The 17568-nt window shown below is 42.9% G+C and overlaps 1 protein-coding gene across 1 annotated transcript; it reads right to left on the minus strand.

The window, feature by feature from the left end:
• Positions 1-13574: 13574 nt before the first annotated feature.
• On the minus strand, positions 13575-17346 carry LOC106588185 (cellular retinoic acid-binding protein 2). The gene is made up of 4 exons (XM_014176921.3): positions 17074-17346; positions 14608-14786; positions 14110-14226; positions 13575-13996 (listed from the first exon to the last, which is right to left on the minus strand). The coding sequence occupies exons 1-4, from the start codon at positions 17189-17191 to the stop codon at positions 13946-13948; spliced, it is 465 nt and encodes a 154-aa protein (XP_014032396.3). The 5' UTR covers positions 17192-17346; the 3' UTR covers positions 13575-13945.
• Positions 17347-17568: the final 222 nt, after the last annotated feature.

Genomic DNA, 17568 nt, shown 5'->3' on the forward strand with positions numbered 1-17568 from the left:
GAGGCGGCGCACAATTGGCCCAGCATCGTCCGGGTTAGGGGAGGGTTTGGCTGGCTGGGATGTCCTTGTCCCATCGCGCTCCAGTGACTCCTCATGTTTTTGCAGGACGCATGGCTCTCGACCTTCACCTCTCCCAAGTTTGTACGTGATTAGCAGCGATGGGACAAGTCTGTAACTACCAATTGGGGAGAAAAAGAGGTTTTAAAAAAAGGCTATATGTGAAAACACCCTAAGGGCTTTTCACACCTGGATTGTACAATATTTGCCCATTAGTTCTACAGCTGCACCATCGAGAGCATCTTGACTGGTTGCATCACAGCCTGGTTTGGCAACTGCTTGGCATCCGACCGTAAGGCGCTACAGAGGGTAGTGCGTACGGCTCAGTACATCACTGGGGCCAAGCTTCATGCCATCCAGGATCTATATACTAGGCGGTGTCAGGGGAAGGCCCAAAAAATTGTGTCCTTAACAGCTTCTACCCCCAAGCCATAAGTTTGCTGAACAATTAATGAAATGGCCACCCGGACTATTTATATTTACAACACTATATTTAAACACTATTGCACACAGAGTGAGTGGATGCAACTTATTATGTGACTTGTTAAGCAAATGTTTACTCCTGAACTTATTTCGGCTTGCCATAACGAAGGGGTTGGATACCTTTTAACTCAAGACATTTCAGCTTTCATGTTTAATGAATTTGTAAATTTTTCGAAAAACATAATTTCACCTTGACATTATAGGGTATTGTGTGTTGGCCAGTGACAAAACATCTCAATTTAATAAATTTGAAATTCAGGCTGTAACAACAAAATCTGGCAAAAGTCAACGGTTGTGAATGCTCTCTTCAGCTTAATTAATGAAAAAGATCTAGGCTGATATTTTTATTTTATTTAAGTTTTTATCAATTGAAACAAAAACTTTACATTGTGGTAGTTTTGGGGTTATGCTCAGGTAAAACAATTTGGCTAATCTATACTTCCATATTTCCAAGTTCTATTATTGAAGATCAAGGGGTATAACATTTATTGGAATGACTGGAATTGTGATAGACTTTGGTTTTTAATGTAAAGATATAATTTAATTGCATTATTATATGTAGTAGAAAGCGATGGGTTAGAAGAAGACTACATTATCAACCCATAAAGTAAAATTTAACATCCATATATGGCCAGCTATGTAATCTTTAACACTGATTTATCCTGCAATAGATGTCGTTCAATTGCTAACATACATTTTTGTCTTCTTCTAAAATCTTTAAGGGGAAAGTAATCTAAAAGTAACGGAATGTAATCAGATTATGTTACTGAGTTTGGGTAATCCAAAAGTTACGTTACTGATTACAATTTTGGACAGTTAACTAATAACTAACGGATTACATTTAGAAAGTAACTTACCCAACCCTGGTAACAAATTACATGTAATCCGTTACTCCCCAAATCTGCCAAAAGGTCAATGGATGCCGAGCCCGCCCTCGGAAGCTCCTACCTTCCTGGCTATAATAACGGGGCTCGCATTAATTTCCTCAATTCAGTACTGCTCTTCAGCGAGCCCAAACCCCCTGACGGCATGGGGACAAAATATGTTATACCTCATTCCCTCCTTCAGGGAACAGTAGTTATATTCATAACTGTACATTCCCTTTCAGTAGGTCACTCTTTATAACATACAATGGGGACATACAATCACGGCCTAGGCCAGCTCAGAGGTACCAAACTAGGAGGCCCACGCCAGCCAAGCTAACACAGGTTCCACCGGCTCCAAAAAAAGGGTTACAGAAGCCACTTTTTTCCCTAATATTTACCCAAGAAGCCTGAACAATCAGAGCCTCATAAGGCCTGAACTGTCAGAGCCCCATATAGGGAACTAGAGCCTGCTGTAACTTGGCTATGTGCACTGATACACTGCCACTGCAGTCCAAGTCCATAGACCCCACGGTTCCAAGAAGACAGTTATTACTAGCCTGAAATTTCAAAACCCGTACTTGCGGTTCGCAAGTCCAAAACAACAGAACACCTGTCGTGACTTGGTAAAGCGCACACGCGTGCTGTATAGAAAATCGACCAGAGTCGATGAAGCACGGCAGCCCGAGGCTCAAACCCACAGGAAACCCGAATAATGCACACTTTACGCACTGCCGCACTAGTTAAATCAGTCAAAAACCTTCACCCCAAGGGAGCCCAAGGTTCAAACCCACAGGGAACTAACACAAACTACCGGACACAGCCATAAGAACACTATGAGCCACACTGGGAGCAGTTACATCCAATTGATAAAACCTCAAAGGTATGAGGGGAACCCCAACTCGCTGCAGCACAGATATTATCAATCGCCATGTCCCTGAACAATGCCCAAGAATACGCCACACCCCAATCCATCATGGCCAACTAATAATCCCCCTCATTCCTGTATAGCACTTTGAATACCTAAGTTGGTGGAAAAGTGCTACATAACTCCAATCAATTATTATTTATTATTAATGGAGTGAGCATGCGCACCGCTTTGCTGTCATAAACCAGGAAGAAAGCCTCCACAATCCAATGAGAAAGATGCTGGTTAGAAAGCACCCTACCCTGAGCTGGATTAGCAAAACAGACAAAAAGCTGGTCACAAACTCAGATACAGTGCCTTCAGAAAGTATTCAGTCTCCTTGACTTTTTCAAATTTTTTAATTCTTATTCTAAAATGTATTAAATATTTTTTCCTCCTCATCAATCTATACACAATACCACATAATGACAAAGCAAAAACAGGTTTTTAGAAATGTTTGCTAATTTATAAAAAAAACCCAGAAATATCACATTTACATAAGTATTCAGACCCTTTACTCACTACGTTGTTGAAGCACCTTTGGCATCGATTACAGCCTTGAGTCTTCTTGGGTATGACGCTACAAGCTTGGCACACCTGTATTTGGGGAGTTTCTCACATTCTTCTCTGCAGATCCTCTCAAGCTCTGTCAGGTTGTATGGGGGCGTTGCTGCACAGCTATTTTAAGGTCTCTCCAGAAATGTTCGTTTGGATTGAAGTCCTGGCTCTGGCTGGGCTACTCAAGAACGTTCAGAGACTTGTCCCGAAGCCACTCCTGCATTGTCTTGGCTGTGTGCTTAGGGTTGTTGTCCTGTTGGAAGGTGAACCTTTGCCCCAGTCTGAGGTCTTGAGCGCTCTGGAGCAGGTTTTCATCAAGGATCTCTCTGTACTTTGCTTCGTTCATCTTTGCCTCTATACTGACTAGTCTCCCAGTCCCTACCGCTGAAAAACCTCCCAACAGCATGATGCTGCCACCACCATGCTTCACCGTAGGTATGGTGAGAGGTTTCCTCCAGACGTGATGCTAGACATTCAGGCCAAAGAGTTCAATATTGCTTTCATCAGACCAGAGAATCTTGTTTCTCATGGTCTGAGGTGCCTTTTGGCAAACTTCAAGCGGGCTGTCATGTGCCTTGTACTGGCCTCCGTCTGACCACTCTACAATAAAGGCCTGATTGGTGGAGTGCTGCAAAGTTGGTTGTCCTTCTGGAAGGTTCTCCCATCTTCACAGAGGAACTCTTGAGCTCTGTCAGAGTGACCATCAGGTTCTTGGTCATCTCCCTGATCAAGGCCCTACTCCCCCGATTTCTCAGTTTGGCCAGGCGACCAGCTCTAGGAAGACTCTTGGTGGTTCCAAACTTGTTCTATTTAAGAATGATGGAGGCCACTGTGTTCTTGGGGACCTTCAATGATGCAAACATTTTTTTGGTAACCTTCTCCAGATCTGTGCCTCAACACAAACTTGTCTTGGTTTTTACTCTGACATGCACTGTCAACTGTTGGACCTTACATAGACAGGTGTGTGCCTTTCAAAATCATGTCCAATCAATTGAATATACCACAGGTGGACTCCAAATTGTAGAAACAGCTCAAGGATGATCAATGGAAACAGGATGTACCTGAGCTCAATTTCGAGTCTCATAGCAAGGGGTCTGAATACTTATGTAAATAATGTATTTCAGTAAAATAAAAATAAAGAAATTTGCCGACGCCAAGGCCATGAGCAGGGCAGTCTTGTAGGAAAGGACCTTGAAGTCCACAGACTCCAATGGTTCAAATGGAGGCTCTCACAGAGTGCCCAAGACCAAAACCAGGTCCCAGGTCGGTGCCATAGGATTAGACGCTGGTCTGAGCCGACGCAAGCCTTTCAGGAACTGCACCACCAGAGGATGAGGCCATACTCAAAAAGCTCTTGCAAAATGTCTGTCAAAGAGCTCTGAAAAGGAGTTACTCCTTTAACCTCAAACATCAACATTTACAGTCATTTAGCAGACGCTTTTATCCAGAGCGACTAACAGTAGTGAATGCATACATTTCATTTCATTTCATGCATTTATTTTTTATTTTTTTTGTACTGGCCCCCCGTGGGAATCGAACCCCCAACCTGGCTTTGCACACACCATGCTGGCTTTGCAAACACCATGCTCTACCAACTGGGCCTCAAACATGCGCCACTAATTTGTTTACAACCCTCTCAGAGGGCGCACGCGCCGACTGTACAGTCGTAATCACGTTTGAGGGTAAACCCCTAGCTGTCAAATTCAACCTTTCAGGGCCAAACCCACAGATTCCATATCTGCGGTCATGGGTGCCAAATACTCCTGTACGCCTGGGACAATAGATCCCGACGACACGGAACCCTTTTATTATTGTTTTTTTATTTCACCTTTATTTAACCAGATAGGCCAGCTGAGAACAAGTTCTCATTTACAACTGCTACCTGGCCAAGATAAAGCAAAGCAGTGCGACAAAAAACAACACAGAGTTACACATAGGACAAACAAAAGTACAGTCAATAACACAATAGAAAAAGCTATATACAGTGTGTGCAAATGGAGTAAGGAGGTAAGGCAATAAATAGGCCATAGTAACGTAGTAATTACAATTTAGCAAATTAACACTGAAGTGATAGATGTGCAGATGATGTGCAAGTAGAAATACTGGTGTGCAAAAGAGCAAAAAAGTAAATAAAAACAATATGGGGATGAGGTAAGCTGCTCAGATAGCTGATGCTTAAAGTTAGTGAGGGAGACTTCAGCGATTTTTGCAATTCGTTCCAGTCATTGGCAGCAGAGGACTGGAAGGAAAGGTGGCCAAAGTGGGTGTTGGCTTTGGGGATGATCGGTGAGATATACCTGCTGGAGCGCGTGCTACGGGTGGGTGTTGTTATGGTGACCAGTGAGCTGAGTTAAGGCGGAGCTTTACCTAGCAAAGACTTACAGATGACGTGGAGCCAGTGGGTCTGGCAACGAATATGTAGCGAGGGCCAGCCGACGAGAGCATACAGGTCGCAGTGGTGGGTGGTATATGGGGCTTTGGTGACAAAACAGATGGCACTGTGATAGTCTGCATCCAGTTTGCTGAGTATAGTGTTGGAGGCTATTTTGTAAATGACATCGCCAAAGTCGAGGATCAGTAGGATAGTCAGTTTTACGAGGGTATGTTTGGCAGCGTGAGTGAAGGTGGCTTTGTTGCGAAATAGGAAGCCGATTCTAGATTTAATTTTGGATTGGAGATGCTTAATTTGAGTCTGGAAGGAGAGTTTACAGTCTAGCCAGACACCTAGGTATTTGCAGTTGTCCACATATTCTAAGTCAGAACCGTCCAGGGTAGTGATGCTAGTCAGGCGGGCGGGTGCGGGCAGCGATCGGTTGAAGAGCATGCATTTAGTTTTACTAGCGGGGACAGTGTGGTGAAGAGGCTTGTCACCTAAAACCCTCAAACTTTTACAGATGCACAATTGAGAGCATCCTGTCGGGCTGTATCATCGCCTGGTACGGCAACTGCACCGCCCACAACCGCAGGGCTCTCCAGAGGGTGGTGCAGTCTGCACAACACATCTCAGGTGGCAAACTACCTCCCCTCCAGGACACCTACAGCACCCGATGTCACAGGACGCCCAAAAAGATCATCAAGGACATCAACCACCCGAGCCACTGCCTGTTCACCCCGCGAGGCGAGGTCAGTACAGGTGAATCAGAGGTGGGACTGAGAGACTGAAAAACAGCATCTCTCTCAAGGCCATCAGACTTAAATAGCCATCACTAGCACAAAGAGGCTGCTGCCTACATACAGGCTTGAAATCATTGGCAACTTTAATAAATGGAACACTAGTCACTTTATTAATAATGTACAGTATACATATCTGGTATTACTCATGTCATATGTATTCTGTATTCCATACTATACAGTTGAAGTCAGAAGTTTACATACACCTTAGCCAAATACATTTAAACATGATCTCGCCATCACGGTTGACAACTCCCTTGTGTCCTCCTCCCAGAGTGCTAAGAGCCTCGGCGTGACCCTGGACAACACCCTGTCGTTCTCCACTAACATCAAGGCGGTGACCCGATCCTGTAGGTTCATGCTCTAGAACATTCGCAGAGTACGACCCTGCCTCACACAGGAAGCGGCGCAGGTCCTAATCCAGGCACTTGTCATCTCCCGTCTGGATTACTGCAACTCGTTGTTGGCTGGGCTCCCTGCCTGTGCCATTAAACCCCTACAACTCATCCAGAACGCCGCAGCCCGTCTGGTGTTCAACCTTCCCAAGTTCTCTCACGTCACCCCGCTCCTCCGCTCTCTCCACTGGCTTCCAGTCGAAGCTTGCATCCGCTACAAGACCATGGTGCTTGCCTACGGAGCTGTAAGGGGAACGGCACCTCCGTACCTTCAGGCTCTGATCAGGCCCTACACCCAAACAAGGGCACTGCGTTCATCCACCTCTGGCCTGCTCGCCTCCCTACCCCTGAGGAAGCACAGTTCCCGCTCAGCCCAGTCAAAACTGTTCGCTGCTCTGGCACCCCAATGGTGGAACAAGCTCCCTCACGACGCCAGGACAGCGGAGTCAATCACCACCTTCCGGAGACACCTGAAATCCCACCTCTTTAAGGAATACCTGGGATAGGATAAAGTAATCCTTCTAACCCCCCCTTAAAAGATTTAGATGCACTATTGTAAAGTGGTTGTTCCACTGGATATTATAAGGTGAATGCACCAATTTGTAAGTCGCTCTGGATAAGAGCGTCTGCTAAATTACTTAAATGTAATGTAAATGTAAACTACATTTTTCACAATTCCTGACATTTAATCCCAGTAAAAATTCCCTGTCTTGGGTCAGTTAGGATCACCACTTTATTTTAGGAATGTGAAATGTCAGAATAATAGTAGAGAGAATGATTTATTTCAGCTTTTATTGAATTCATCACATTCCCAGTGGGTCAGAAGTTTACATACACTCAATTAGTATTTGGTAGCATTGCCTTAAACTTGTTTAACTTGGGTCAAACGTTTCGGGTAGCCTTCCTACAAGCTTACCACAATAAGTTGGGTGAACTGTGGCCCATTCCTCCTGACAGAGCTGGTGTAACTGAGTCAGGTTCGTAGGCCTCCTTGCTCGCACACGCTTTTCAGTTCTGCCCACACATTTTCTACAGGATTGAGGTCAGGGCTTTGTGATGGCCACTCCAATACCTTTACTTTGTTGTCCTTAAGCCATTTTGCCACAGCTTTGGAAGTATGCTTGAGGTCTCTGTCCATTTGGAAGATCCATTTGCGACCAAGCTTTAACTTCCTGACTGATGTCTTGAGATGTTGCACCAATATATCCACATAATATTCTTTCCTCATGAAGCCATCTATTTTGTGAAGTGCACCTGTCCCTCCTGCAGCAAAGCACCCCCACAACATGATGCTGCCACCCCCGTGATTCATGGTTGGGATGGTGTTCTTTGGCTTGCAAGCCTCCCCCTTTTTCCTCCAAGCATAATGATGGTCATTATGGCCAAACAGTTCTATTTTTGTTTCATCAGACCAGAGGACATTTTTCCAAAAAGCACGATCTTTGTCCCCATGTGCAGTTGCAAACCGTAGTCTGGCTTTTTTATGGCGGATTTGGAGCAGTGGCTTCTTCCTTGCCGAGTGGCCTTTCAGGTTATGTCGATATAGGACCTGTTTCCTCCAGCATCTTCACATTGTCCTTTGCTGTTGTTATGGGATTGATTTGCACTTTTCGCACCAAAGTACGTTCATTTCTAGGAGACAGAATACGTCTCCTTCCTGAGCGGTATGACAGCTGCGTGGTCCCATGGTGTTTATACTTGCGTACTATTGTTGTACAGATGAACGTGGTACCTTCAGACATTTGGAAATTGCTGAAGGATGAACCAGACTTGTGGAGGTCTCCAATTTTTCTTTTAGGTCTTCACTGATTTCTTTTGATTTTCCCATGATGTCAAGCAAAGAGGCACTGAGTTTGAAGGTAGGCCTTGAAATACATCCACAGGTACACCTCCAATTGACTCAAATTATGTTAATTAGCCTGTCAGAAGCTTCTAAATCCATGATATAGTTTTCTGGATTTTTCCAAACTGTTTAAAGGCCCAGTCAATGTATTGTATGTAAACTTCTGACCAACTGGAATTGTGACACAGTGAGTTATAAATGAAATAATCTGTCTGTTAACAATTGCTGGAAAAATGACTTGTGTCATGCACAAAGTAGATGTCCTAACCGACTTGCCAAAACTATAGTGCGTTAACAAGACATTTGTGGAGTGGTTGAAAAACGAGTTTTAATGATTCCAACCTAAGTGTATGTAAACGTCTGACTTCAACTGTACATGCAAGGCTATTCCACCAAATTATGTAGGGTGGCAGCAGGTCAAGAAATGCTAGCAAAGACATCATAGGCAGTGTCCCAAAAATGTACCCCGAAAAAAAACATACATTACTCTGTATCATTTAACTCTTTGTGTTTCATAAATTTCCTTCGATTCGCAAGAGGCTGAATGCATTCGGAAAGTATTCAGACCCCTTGACTTTTTCCACATTTTGTTACGTTACAGTCTTATTCTAAAATGGATTAAATAAATAAAAATTCCTCATCCATCTACACACAAAGCATCATAATTGCAAATGCATAAAAAAGACACCTTATTTACTTAACTATTCAGACACTTTGCTATGAGACTCGAAATTGAGCTCAGGTGCATCCTGTTTCCATTGATCATCCTTGAGATGTTTCTACAACTTGATTCTAGTCCACCTGTGGTAAATTCAATTGATTGGACATGATTTGGAAAGGCACACAATTTGGAAAGGCACACAAGGTCTCACAATTGACAGTGCATGAGCAAAAACCAAGCCAGGTCAAAAGAAATGTCCGTAGAGCTCCGAGACAGGATTGTGTTGAGGAACAGATCTAGGGAATAGTACCAAAAAAATTCTGCAGCATTGAAAGTCCCCAAGAGCACAGTGGCCTCCATCTTTCTTAAATGGAAGAAGTTTGGAACCACCAAGACTCTTCCTAAAGCTGGCCGCCCGGCTAAACTGAGCAATTGGGGAAGAAGGGTCTTGGTCAAGGAGGTGACCAAGAACCCGATGGGCACTCTGACAGAGCTACAGAGTACCTCTGTGGAGATGGGAGAACCTTCCAGAAGGACAACCATCTCTGCAGCACTCCATTAATCAGTATTTTATGGTAGAGTGGCCAGACGGAAGCCACTCCTCAGTAAAAGGCACATGACAGCCCGCTTGGAGTTTGCCAAAAGGCACCTAAAGGACTCTGAGACCATGAGAAACAAGATTGAACTCTTTGGCCTGAATGCCAAGCATCACGTCTGAAGGAAACCTGGCACCATCCTTATGGTCGTGGCAGCATCATGCTGTGTGGATGTTTTTCAGTGGCAGGGACTGGGAGACTAGTCAGGATTGAGGGAAAGATAAACAGAGCATAGTACAGAGAGTGTCTTGATGAAAATCTGCTCCAGAGAGCTCAGGAACTCAGACTGAGGCAAAGGTTCACCTTCCAACAGGACAACGAGCCTAAGCACACAGCCAAGACAGCTCACATTGTAAAGGCTTCGGGACAAGTCGCTGAATGTCCTTGAGTGACCCAGCCAGAGCCAGGACTTGCACCCGATCGAGCATCTCTGGAGAGACCTGAAAATAGCTGTGCAGCGATGCTCCCCATCCAACCTGACAGAGCTTGAAAGGATCTGCAGAGAAGAATGGAAGAAACTCCCCAAAATCATGTGTACTAAGCTTATCATATCATACCCAAGAATACTCGAGGCTGTAGTCACTGCCCTAGGTGCTTCAACAAAGTACTGAGTAAAGGGTCTGAATACTTATGTAAATGTGATATTTCCGTTTATTTTTTATAAAAATACAAAAAATACAAAAAAATTGATGTTTTTGCTTTGCCCTTATGGGGCAGTTTTGCCCTTATGGGGTATTGTGTGTAGATTGATGTGGGGAAAAAACAATTTAATCCATTTTAGAATAAGGCTGTAAAATAATAAAATGTGGAAAAAGTCAAGGGGTCTGAATACTTTTCCGAAATGCACTGTATCTCACCAGTGAAAGCATGCAAGCGATCAAAACAGAACAACTGTCTCTGTATGTGTAGCCCATCCTGCTGGTCAAAAAGAGTATGACATTGTTGCCGCACGTAACATTGAATGCAAGGGAAGCCAGCGAGCATTTGGCCTCCCTAGATAAAAAAATATATAAAATAATAGCCAATCAGCGTTGAGCTAAACTGAGTGAATTCAGCTGTGAATTGTCCGGGCGCACCAAATAAAAGTCAAGGGAAGGCAGTTTGGATTTGGCTTCAGACCAATCACATCACATTAGAAGCCAAACGTCATTGACAGAAAAAACTGAATTGTTGCATCCTATTGTGTCCTTGTCCTCCGGTGGCTAGCTAGCAAGCTAAAATTGTCCCTTTCCTAAATTAGCCATGGATGGAGATAGGGATTTGGACTTGTGGTTTTACTTAATTCTCCGCACTGGCCAATGATTATAACGATGATTTTGATCCAACCATAAATTCATACATTGTGCCCCTGGCCTTAGAGGATGGAAATTCAACATTAGGCTAATGTTAAATAGCTGGCCTGTTAACTAGCGAGCTATCATTTTAGCCAGGTAGCCGAAGACAACATACATACATACATATGTAACAGTGTAGGTTCCGTCCCTCTCTTCGCCCCAACCTGGGCTCGAACCAGGGACCCTTGCACACATCAACAACTGACACCCACGAAGCATCGTTACCCATCGCGCCACAAAAGCCACGGCCCTTGCAACGCAAGGGGAAACCCTACTTCAAGTTTCAGAGCGAGTGACGTCACTGATTGAAACGCTATTAGCGCGCACCACCGCTAACTAACTAGCCATTTCACATCGGTTACACATACATACATACATACATACATACATACATACATACATACACAGCCACATCATACACAGCCACATCATATTTAGCTTATGCTGATTGGACTAAATCGTTTTTGGTATATTTTAGTTATCACTGTATTAGACTAAGCATAGGTGATTAGATAATGTTGAATTTGTGCTGGAATAGTGGAGGCACCGCCAGTGTTTTCTTTGTGACTTCCGTTAACTCTCCGTGGTTCTAAATCAATAGTTGTTTTGTAGTCTAAAAATGTCTGAAACATTAACTTGCTTGACCATGCTGTAGGTCATGTAACTGTTTGTTAAATGTAATATGCTTTATGGACTTCACAGGACAGAGGTTGCGCTGCGGTTTTGTGATGAAACAAAGGTGTGGCTGAATTTATTCAGGTTATAAAGCAAACAATGCAATTATCACAACACATAGGTTGTAATATGTCTTTTTTTCGCCCTGGCTTGGCTTCCCCAGTGATTTTACCCACTCACCGCTACTGCCCTATTCCCTATTTAGTGCACTACTTTTGACCAGGGCCAATAAGGCTTCCCACTGGGCACACTGGTTGAATCAACGTTGACCAAAATGGAATTTACGTCTGTGCCCAGTGGGTTTGGTTAAAAGTAATGCATTATGTAGGGAATAGGGTGCTATTTGGGACACAGCTTTTACAGCGTTAGATCTGTAATTGCTTGTTTGAGTCTGCTCCCATGTTAATGTCCAGTACGTTTGTCCATAGTGATTCATTTGTAATAGTCTGTATGAGTGGTCCAGATGGCTTGTCTAGAGTTGGGTCCTGTCCCAAATGGCACCCTACTCCCTATATGGTGCACTACTATTGACCAGAGCCTATGGAGTTGGTCAAAAGTAGTGCGCTACTAGGGAATAGAGTGCTATTTGGGATGCAGCCTTGGAGTCGGGTGCCTCCAGCCTGGTCTTAAAACCACTGCATTCCATGGCCAATCCAGAGATTTGTGGTCCCATGACATCATAGCCTATGGAATGAGCGTACACAATCGCTGTGTGGAAAGTGACCTCGGTTACGAGGAGAGATTGAGTGAATTGGGCACTTCCTGTGGTTTTAACTGTCTCTATAAACACAATAATAATTGATCAAAGTTTTCATTCAATACGAATTAGACATGAGGTACTGTATGTGTGTCTTTCTGTGACCTAGTGGAGCTTTATTGAGCAAACATCCTCAGATTTTCCATATTTCAGTTCATTTTCAGACCAGAGCAGGACTGTTTTTTTTGTATTTTTTTTTAACACATATACAGTTACAGTATGGAAGAATGCATAATAACCCTTTCGGCTGAACTCTGAGCTATGCACACGAGGTTACATAACCCACACTCACTTTCATTCATTCACTCACTAATTTACCCTGTGAGTTTGAAAGAGCACAGTCTGGAGAAATGAAGCCCAGGAGGCCTGAGGCTGGCTCAGCACAGAGTGAGTAAACCTGAGGAGGATCTCGGAGGAGGGCATTTCTGGTTCCAAAATGGCACTCTATTCCCGACATAGTGCACTACTTTTGGGACCCTGAGCATACCGTCTGCTAATCTGGACAGCAAATCACTTCCTATTGATCGAGTAAGTGCTCTCTCTCCTCAGGAAATGCATGAGAGACCCTGCACTGTATTTCACAGCAAGCTGGATTCTGGAGTCTGTTCAATCCATTCTTCAATCCATTATTTTCTAACAGCATCCGCCCTCTCAAGTATGAGTGTTAATTTAGGTGTGACTGTATTTTGTTTTGGCTGTCCAGTTCAGAGGTGTGTGGGAGAGTGGGAGAGCAAAGTGTCCTCACACAAATCAGAGGCAGTAATTTTACCCTTTGTAAATGGGTGCGGGCCGAGTCCAGGGAAAAGGGGGTGGGGAACCTTTTATTGAGCTCATACTGTAATTAGGTACAGCTGGGAAGGAAAGCTGAGGAAATAATACCGTTCTCAATATGAAATTATTTTCTTATAGTCCCTCACTCACTCTTTCCCTACCACTCCCAGTTTTTCCCCTTGTTCTTGCCAAATGTCTTTCAGACACAGTGGTGTTCATAAAATATGGACTTTCTTTGGGAGTCTTAAAATTCTAAATGGACAAATGGTGAGGGATGAGGAAAGAGAGCACATAGAGGACAAAGAGGATTTAGAGGAAAGGGTGTGGAGTAGAGAAGGAGAGGGCAAGTTGCCGGGAGGGACGAAAAACAAGGGAGGGATGCATACAAAGATCACAGGCAGGGGGAAAGGAGAACTAGGAAGGAGGTGGTATGGAGCGAGAAAGCCAGAACAGCGGTGAGGGACAAGGTCTTGGTTTAAATCAGTTTCACCAAACTAATAAAATCAGGTTTTGGAAACACATGATCAATTTATAATTGTTTTAACAACACAGTTTGAGGATGGTTTACAGTTGCTTTGGTAAGACATTTTGAAGAAAAATTCAGATAGGGTTTTCATGTGGTATACTGAGAATAAATACAGCTTTAGTTGTGGAGGAGCAATGATAACATTACAAAGCCATTACATGCTATTACAAGAACATTATACATGAAAATAAACTGGCACAAGGCTTTCACAACAATCAAACTCTGTCTGACAAAACACATACAACTGACATCTTGTTAACCACAATCAGAATAACTGGAAGATTAAATAAGCAAAAGGAGCAGGTAGAAATAAAAAAAATGGAAATGTTTGACAGTCTTAAAAGTCTTTCATTCTCGTTGATATACTCTGGTGCACACAACATCCCCAGCGCTCATTGTCTGAAAGAAAATGACAACAAAATTAATACAAAACTCAGATAAATCAAACACATACTTTCCCCCAAACACAGTTAAAGGATCACTGTTGTTGGCAATAGAAATGTATGCTTTACCAAAATTAGTTCACCATCATTGGTCACTTCACGGGTCCAGGCAGTCTTAGGGCCCTCCCCTTTCTGCAAAGTCTGCTCACAGCTGATCTTGCGATCTGTCTCCCAGCGAGGGGTACTCTGGAGGACATAGGAAGAAGGCCATGCAAGGATTTAATAAGTGACACTGCATGTTGTAGTGAAGTGGTTAGATAAACACAGTAGATCTGTGTGTCACCCTGAGGCTTCTCATTTGGTACTCAGTACTGTTGCAGCATGTTACTGCTTCTTCAAGTCTGTTAGGCGTTATGTTTGCTGCCCTCCACAAACCATAAAGAAAATGAGAATACTAAACCATCACATAGAACAAATATCAAGTTACACACAGATAATTTTTTCCACATGCTTATACAGACCCATGATTTCATACACTGAGTCCTGGCAAAATATGCACGTACAGTAATAACCCAAATATTTCATGCAACATATGTAGAGATGAAGAATGTGGAAATGGAGTGTTACAGTGCAAGGGCGTCCATCCACTGTGTCCTCATTGAAGGACTGGCCCACGGTGAAGGAGACATGGGTGGTGCGTATGCTGGTGGAGGTCTGGATGGAGAGACTCTCTCCCTGCTGGGTGATCTCTACTGCAGGCCTGGAGGCTGCAGCCACGGCTATCTTCCTGACAAACACGTTCACACCTGGTCATAGGGATCAATAAGGTATCACAGAAGTAGATTGAGAATGGAGACCTTGGATGTGTCATAAATGGCACCCTATTCACTACATAGTGCACTAGTTTTGAACAGGGCCCTATGGGGCTTTTGAAAAGTAATGCATTATATAGGGAATACGGTTCCATTTGGGATGCATCCATTGTGATGAAAAGCCATATCACAGCCATCATTCATGACCATTGATTTATGACCATTGATTTAGTCATTTAGCAGACGCTCTTATCCAGAGCGACTTACAGTAGTGAATACATACATTTCATACATTTTTTTCTCCGTATGGGTAGTGGGAACGACATCAGCGGAGAGGGAGGGTTTGATCTCAGACAGAGCTCTCATTCATTCAACTTCAAGGGATGATTAGCGTAGACCTGACATACAAATAACAGTATGTTACATCAGACTGACTTTCATTCCTCTCGCCTATTCAAAGTAAAATTCTTATCCCTAAATAAAAATCAGACAAACCTTTTCATTGGAGCGAAATTTATGTTTGAAGGGAAATATTGCTGTTGCCCACAGAGAAACCCCTGGAGCGAGTTAGTTGAGGAGTCCCAGGGTACTGAGGGAATGTTAGTCTCACTACCGGCTGACTGAGGGGGCCCATTTCAGGGTTTAGTTCCATTTACACTGGCTTTAATTACAATCTCATGAGGTCTTGGTTTGAAATGAGGGAAAATATAACATTCCTCCATGGGTCTTTACATTTTAATAGATGCCATTGACTGGCCCTCCTCTGGCCTTTCTATGTGTGTGTGTGTGTGTGTGTGTGTGTGTGTGTGTGTGTTTAGGTGACTGAATGTGTAGGTGGATGGGTACCTCAAAAAAGGATAACAAAGGACTTTTAAAACAATAAATCAAGCAAGAAAATTATTGGAAATAATAATTAATTAATTCCCCATTAAAACCAAACATGTGCACAGAGAAGTATAAACACTTGAGTGGTGTATGTGGCCACAGACCAAGCTGGTTTAACATTTCACCCCATAGCCAAGAGTGGGATACTTCTCAGGACGCTTTGGTCTTTTCGTGCCTTTGCTCCTTTTTGCCACATTTCTGACACATTTTTGACAGTTTTATTGCTTCTTTAATCAGGACAACAGTTTTCAGCTGTGCTAACATAATTGAAAAAGGGTTTTCTAATGATCAATTAGCCTTTTAAAATGATAAACTTGGATTAGCTAACACAACGTGCTAATTGGAACACAGGAGTGATGGTTGCTGATAATGGGCCTCTGTACGCCTATGTAGATATTCCATAAAAAATCTGCCGTTTCCAGCTACAATAGTCATTTACAACATTAACAATGTCTACACTGTATTTCTGATCAATTTGATGTTATTTTAATGGACAAAACATTTGCTTTTCTCTCAAAAACAAGGACATTTCTAAGTGATCCCTAACTTTTGAACGGTAGTGTATGTTTTAAATTTCCTTGAAATACTTTGCAAATGAGACTTATTTCTATGTGAAAACTGAAATGGTCGATTAATTCCTTTTCAGTAGACACTCTTATCCAGAGCAACTTACAGTAGTGAGTGCATACATTTTTCATACTTTTTCATACTGGTCCCCCATTGGACCCACAATCCTAGCATTGCAAGCGCCATGCTCTACCAACTGAGCCACATCATCACATCATCACAAACCACTTCATGTCTCAATGTACTCAGTTACTGTATTGTGCAGTGTTTTTCCTCATTGTGATGGAAAGTATACAGGTACAAACCTAGATGACCAGCCTTTGTACAATACAGTAATGTACATTTACACTAAGTGGTTTGTAAGGATGGTAAATTAGTACTGAACAAAAAGTGGTTGTTATCCATGTTATTTGGTCAAGAAAAATATTTAATCTGATGTGGATGTTTTTTGTCTTTGCCCATAACTTTGCACCTTTTGATGTAAATGTTTGAGGACAGGGTTTTTTCTTTCTAGATTCCATTAAATGATAATCGCAGAGAAAGGGACAGGGAAACAACTCTTACAATTCCAACTATTGAATCCTGCAAGATACTGTTCTTAATTATACAACTACCTTTTTTGCCAAAGCCAGATGCTGAATTTTTTTTTATATCAGTCTGCTAATAATACTAAGAGGCCCAGTGCACAAAAAGTGCTTTTGTGGAAAAAAAAGTTTTTTAATAACACATTTTATTTTTATTGATATTTTTAGGGCTAATTCAGATTTTTCAGGGGGTGCTGCAGCACTCTCAGCACCCCTACTTCCCGTGGCTGTGTGAAAATACTCACCCAACGCTTTCAGGAGTTCTTCAAAGTTTTCAGAAGTCTTCATTTTCCACATCCCAGAGAAGTTTGCAATTTGACGGTCCATTTCCGATGTAAATAGTTTGTTATAGCAGTCGATCATTACAGAAAAAAGATAGTCAACATTATTATTTTGTTCTCGGCAGACCCATAAAATAAACTTTTTGCAGCTCTTCTGATTTTTCTCTGTGTTTTGTCTCGCAGATTACTTGGTGCTCTCTGTTTGCTCCCTCTGCCTCCTCTCTCTCTCTTTCATTCAGAGGTTGATTCAATCTGGTCGGCGCACTCCCTTTTTTGGCTCACGTCTTGTTTGGAGTAAGCGCGACACGCGCGCCCTGGGTGGTAATGAATAGCAAGAATCCCACCATGAAACCAAAGACCATGGAACCAATGAGCACGCTCCACCCAGGTGCTTGTTCCTTCTTCTCAAGCATTGGTGGAAGAATCTAGAATTTTGACTATATATTAACGTAAAATAGC

This window comes from Salmo salar, chromosome 27 (assembly GCF_965601325.2).
Source record: "Salmo salar chromosome 27, fSalSal1, whole genome shotgun sequence".
NCBI classification, from domain to species: Eukaryota; Metazoa; Chordata; class Actinopteri; order Salmoniformes; family Salmonidae; genus Salmo; species Salmo salar.

Coding starts and splice junctions, on each gene's coding strand:
- LOC106588185 (XM_014176921.3), bottom strand. CDS start 17,191: ATGATCGACTGCTATAACAAACTATTTACATCGGAAATGGACCGTCAA. Junction 14,787..17,073: donor AGAACTCCTGAAAGCGTTGG/GTGAGTATTTTC, acceptor CCCTATGACCAG/GTGTGAACGTGTTTGTCAGG. Junction 14,227..14,607: donor TGGATGGACGCCCTTGCACT/GTAACACTCCAT, acceptor TATGTCCTCCAG/AGTACCCCTCGCTGGGAGAC.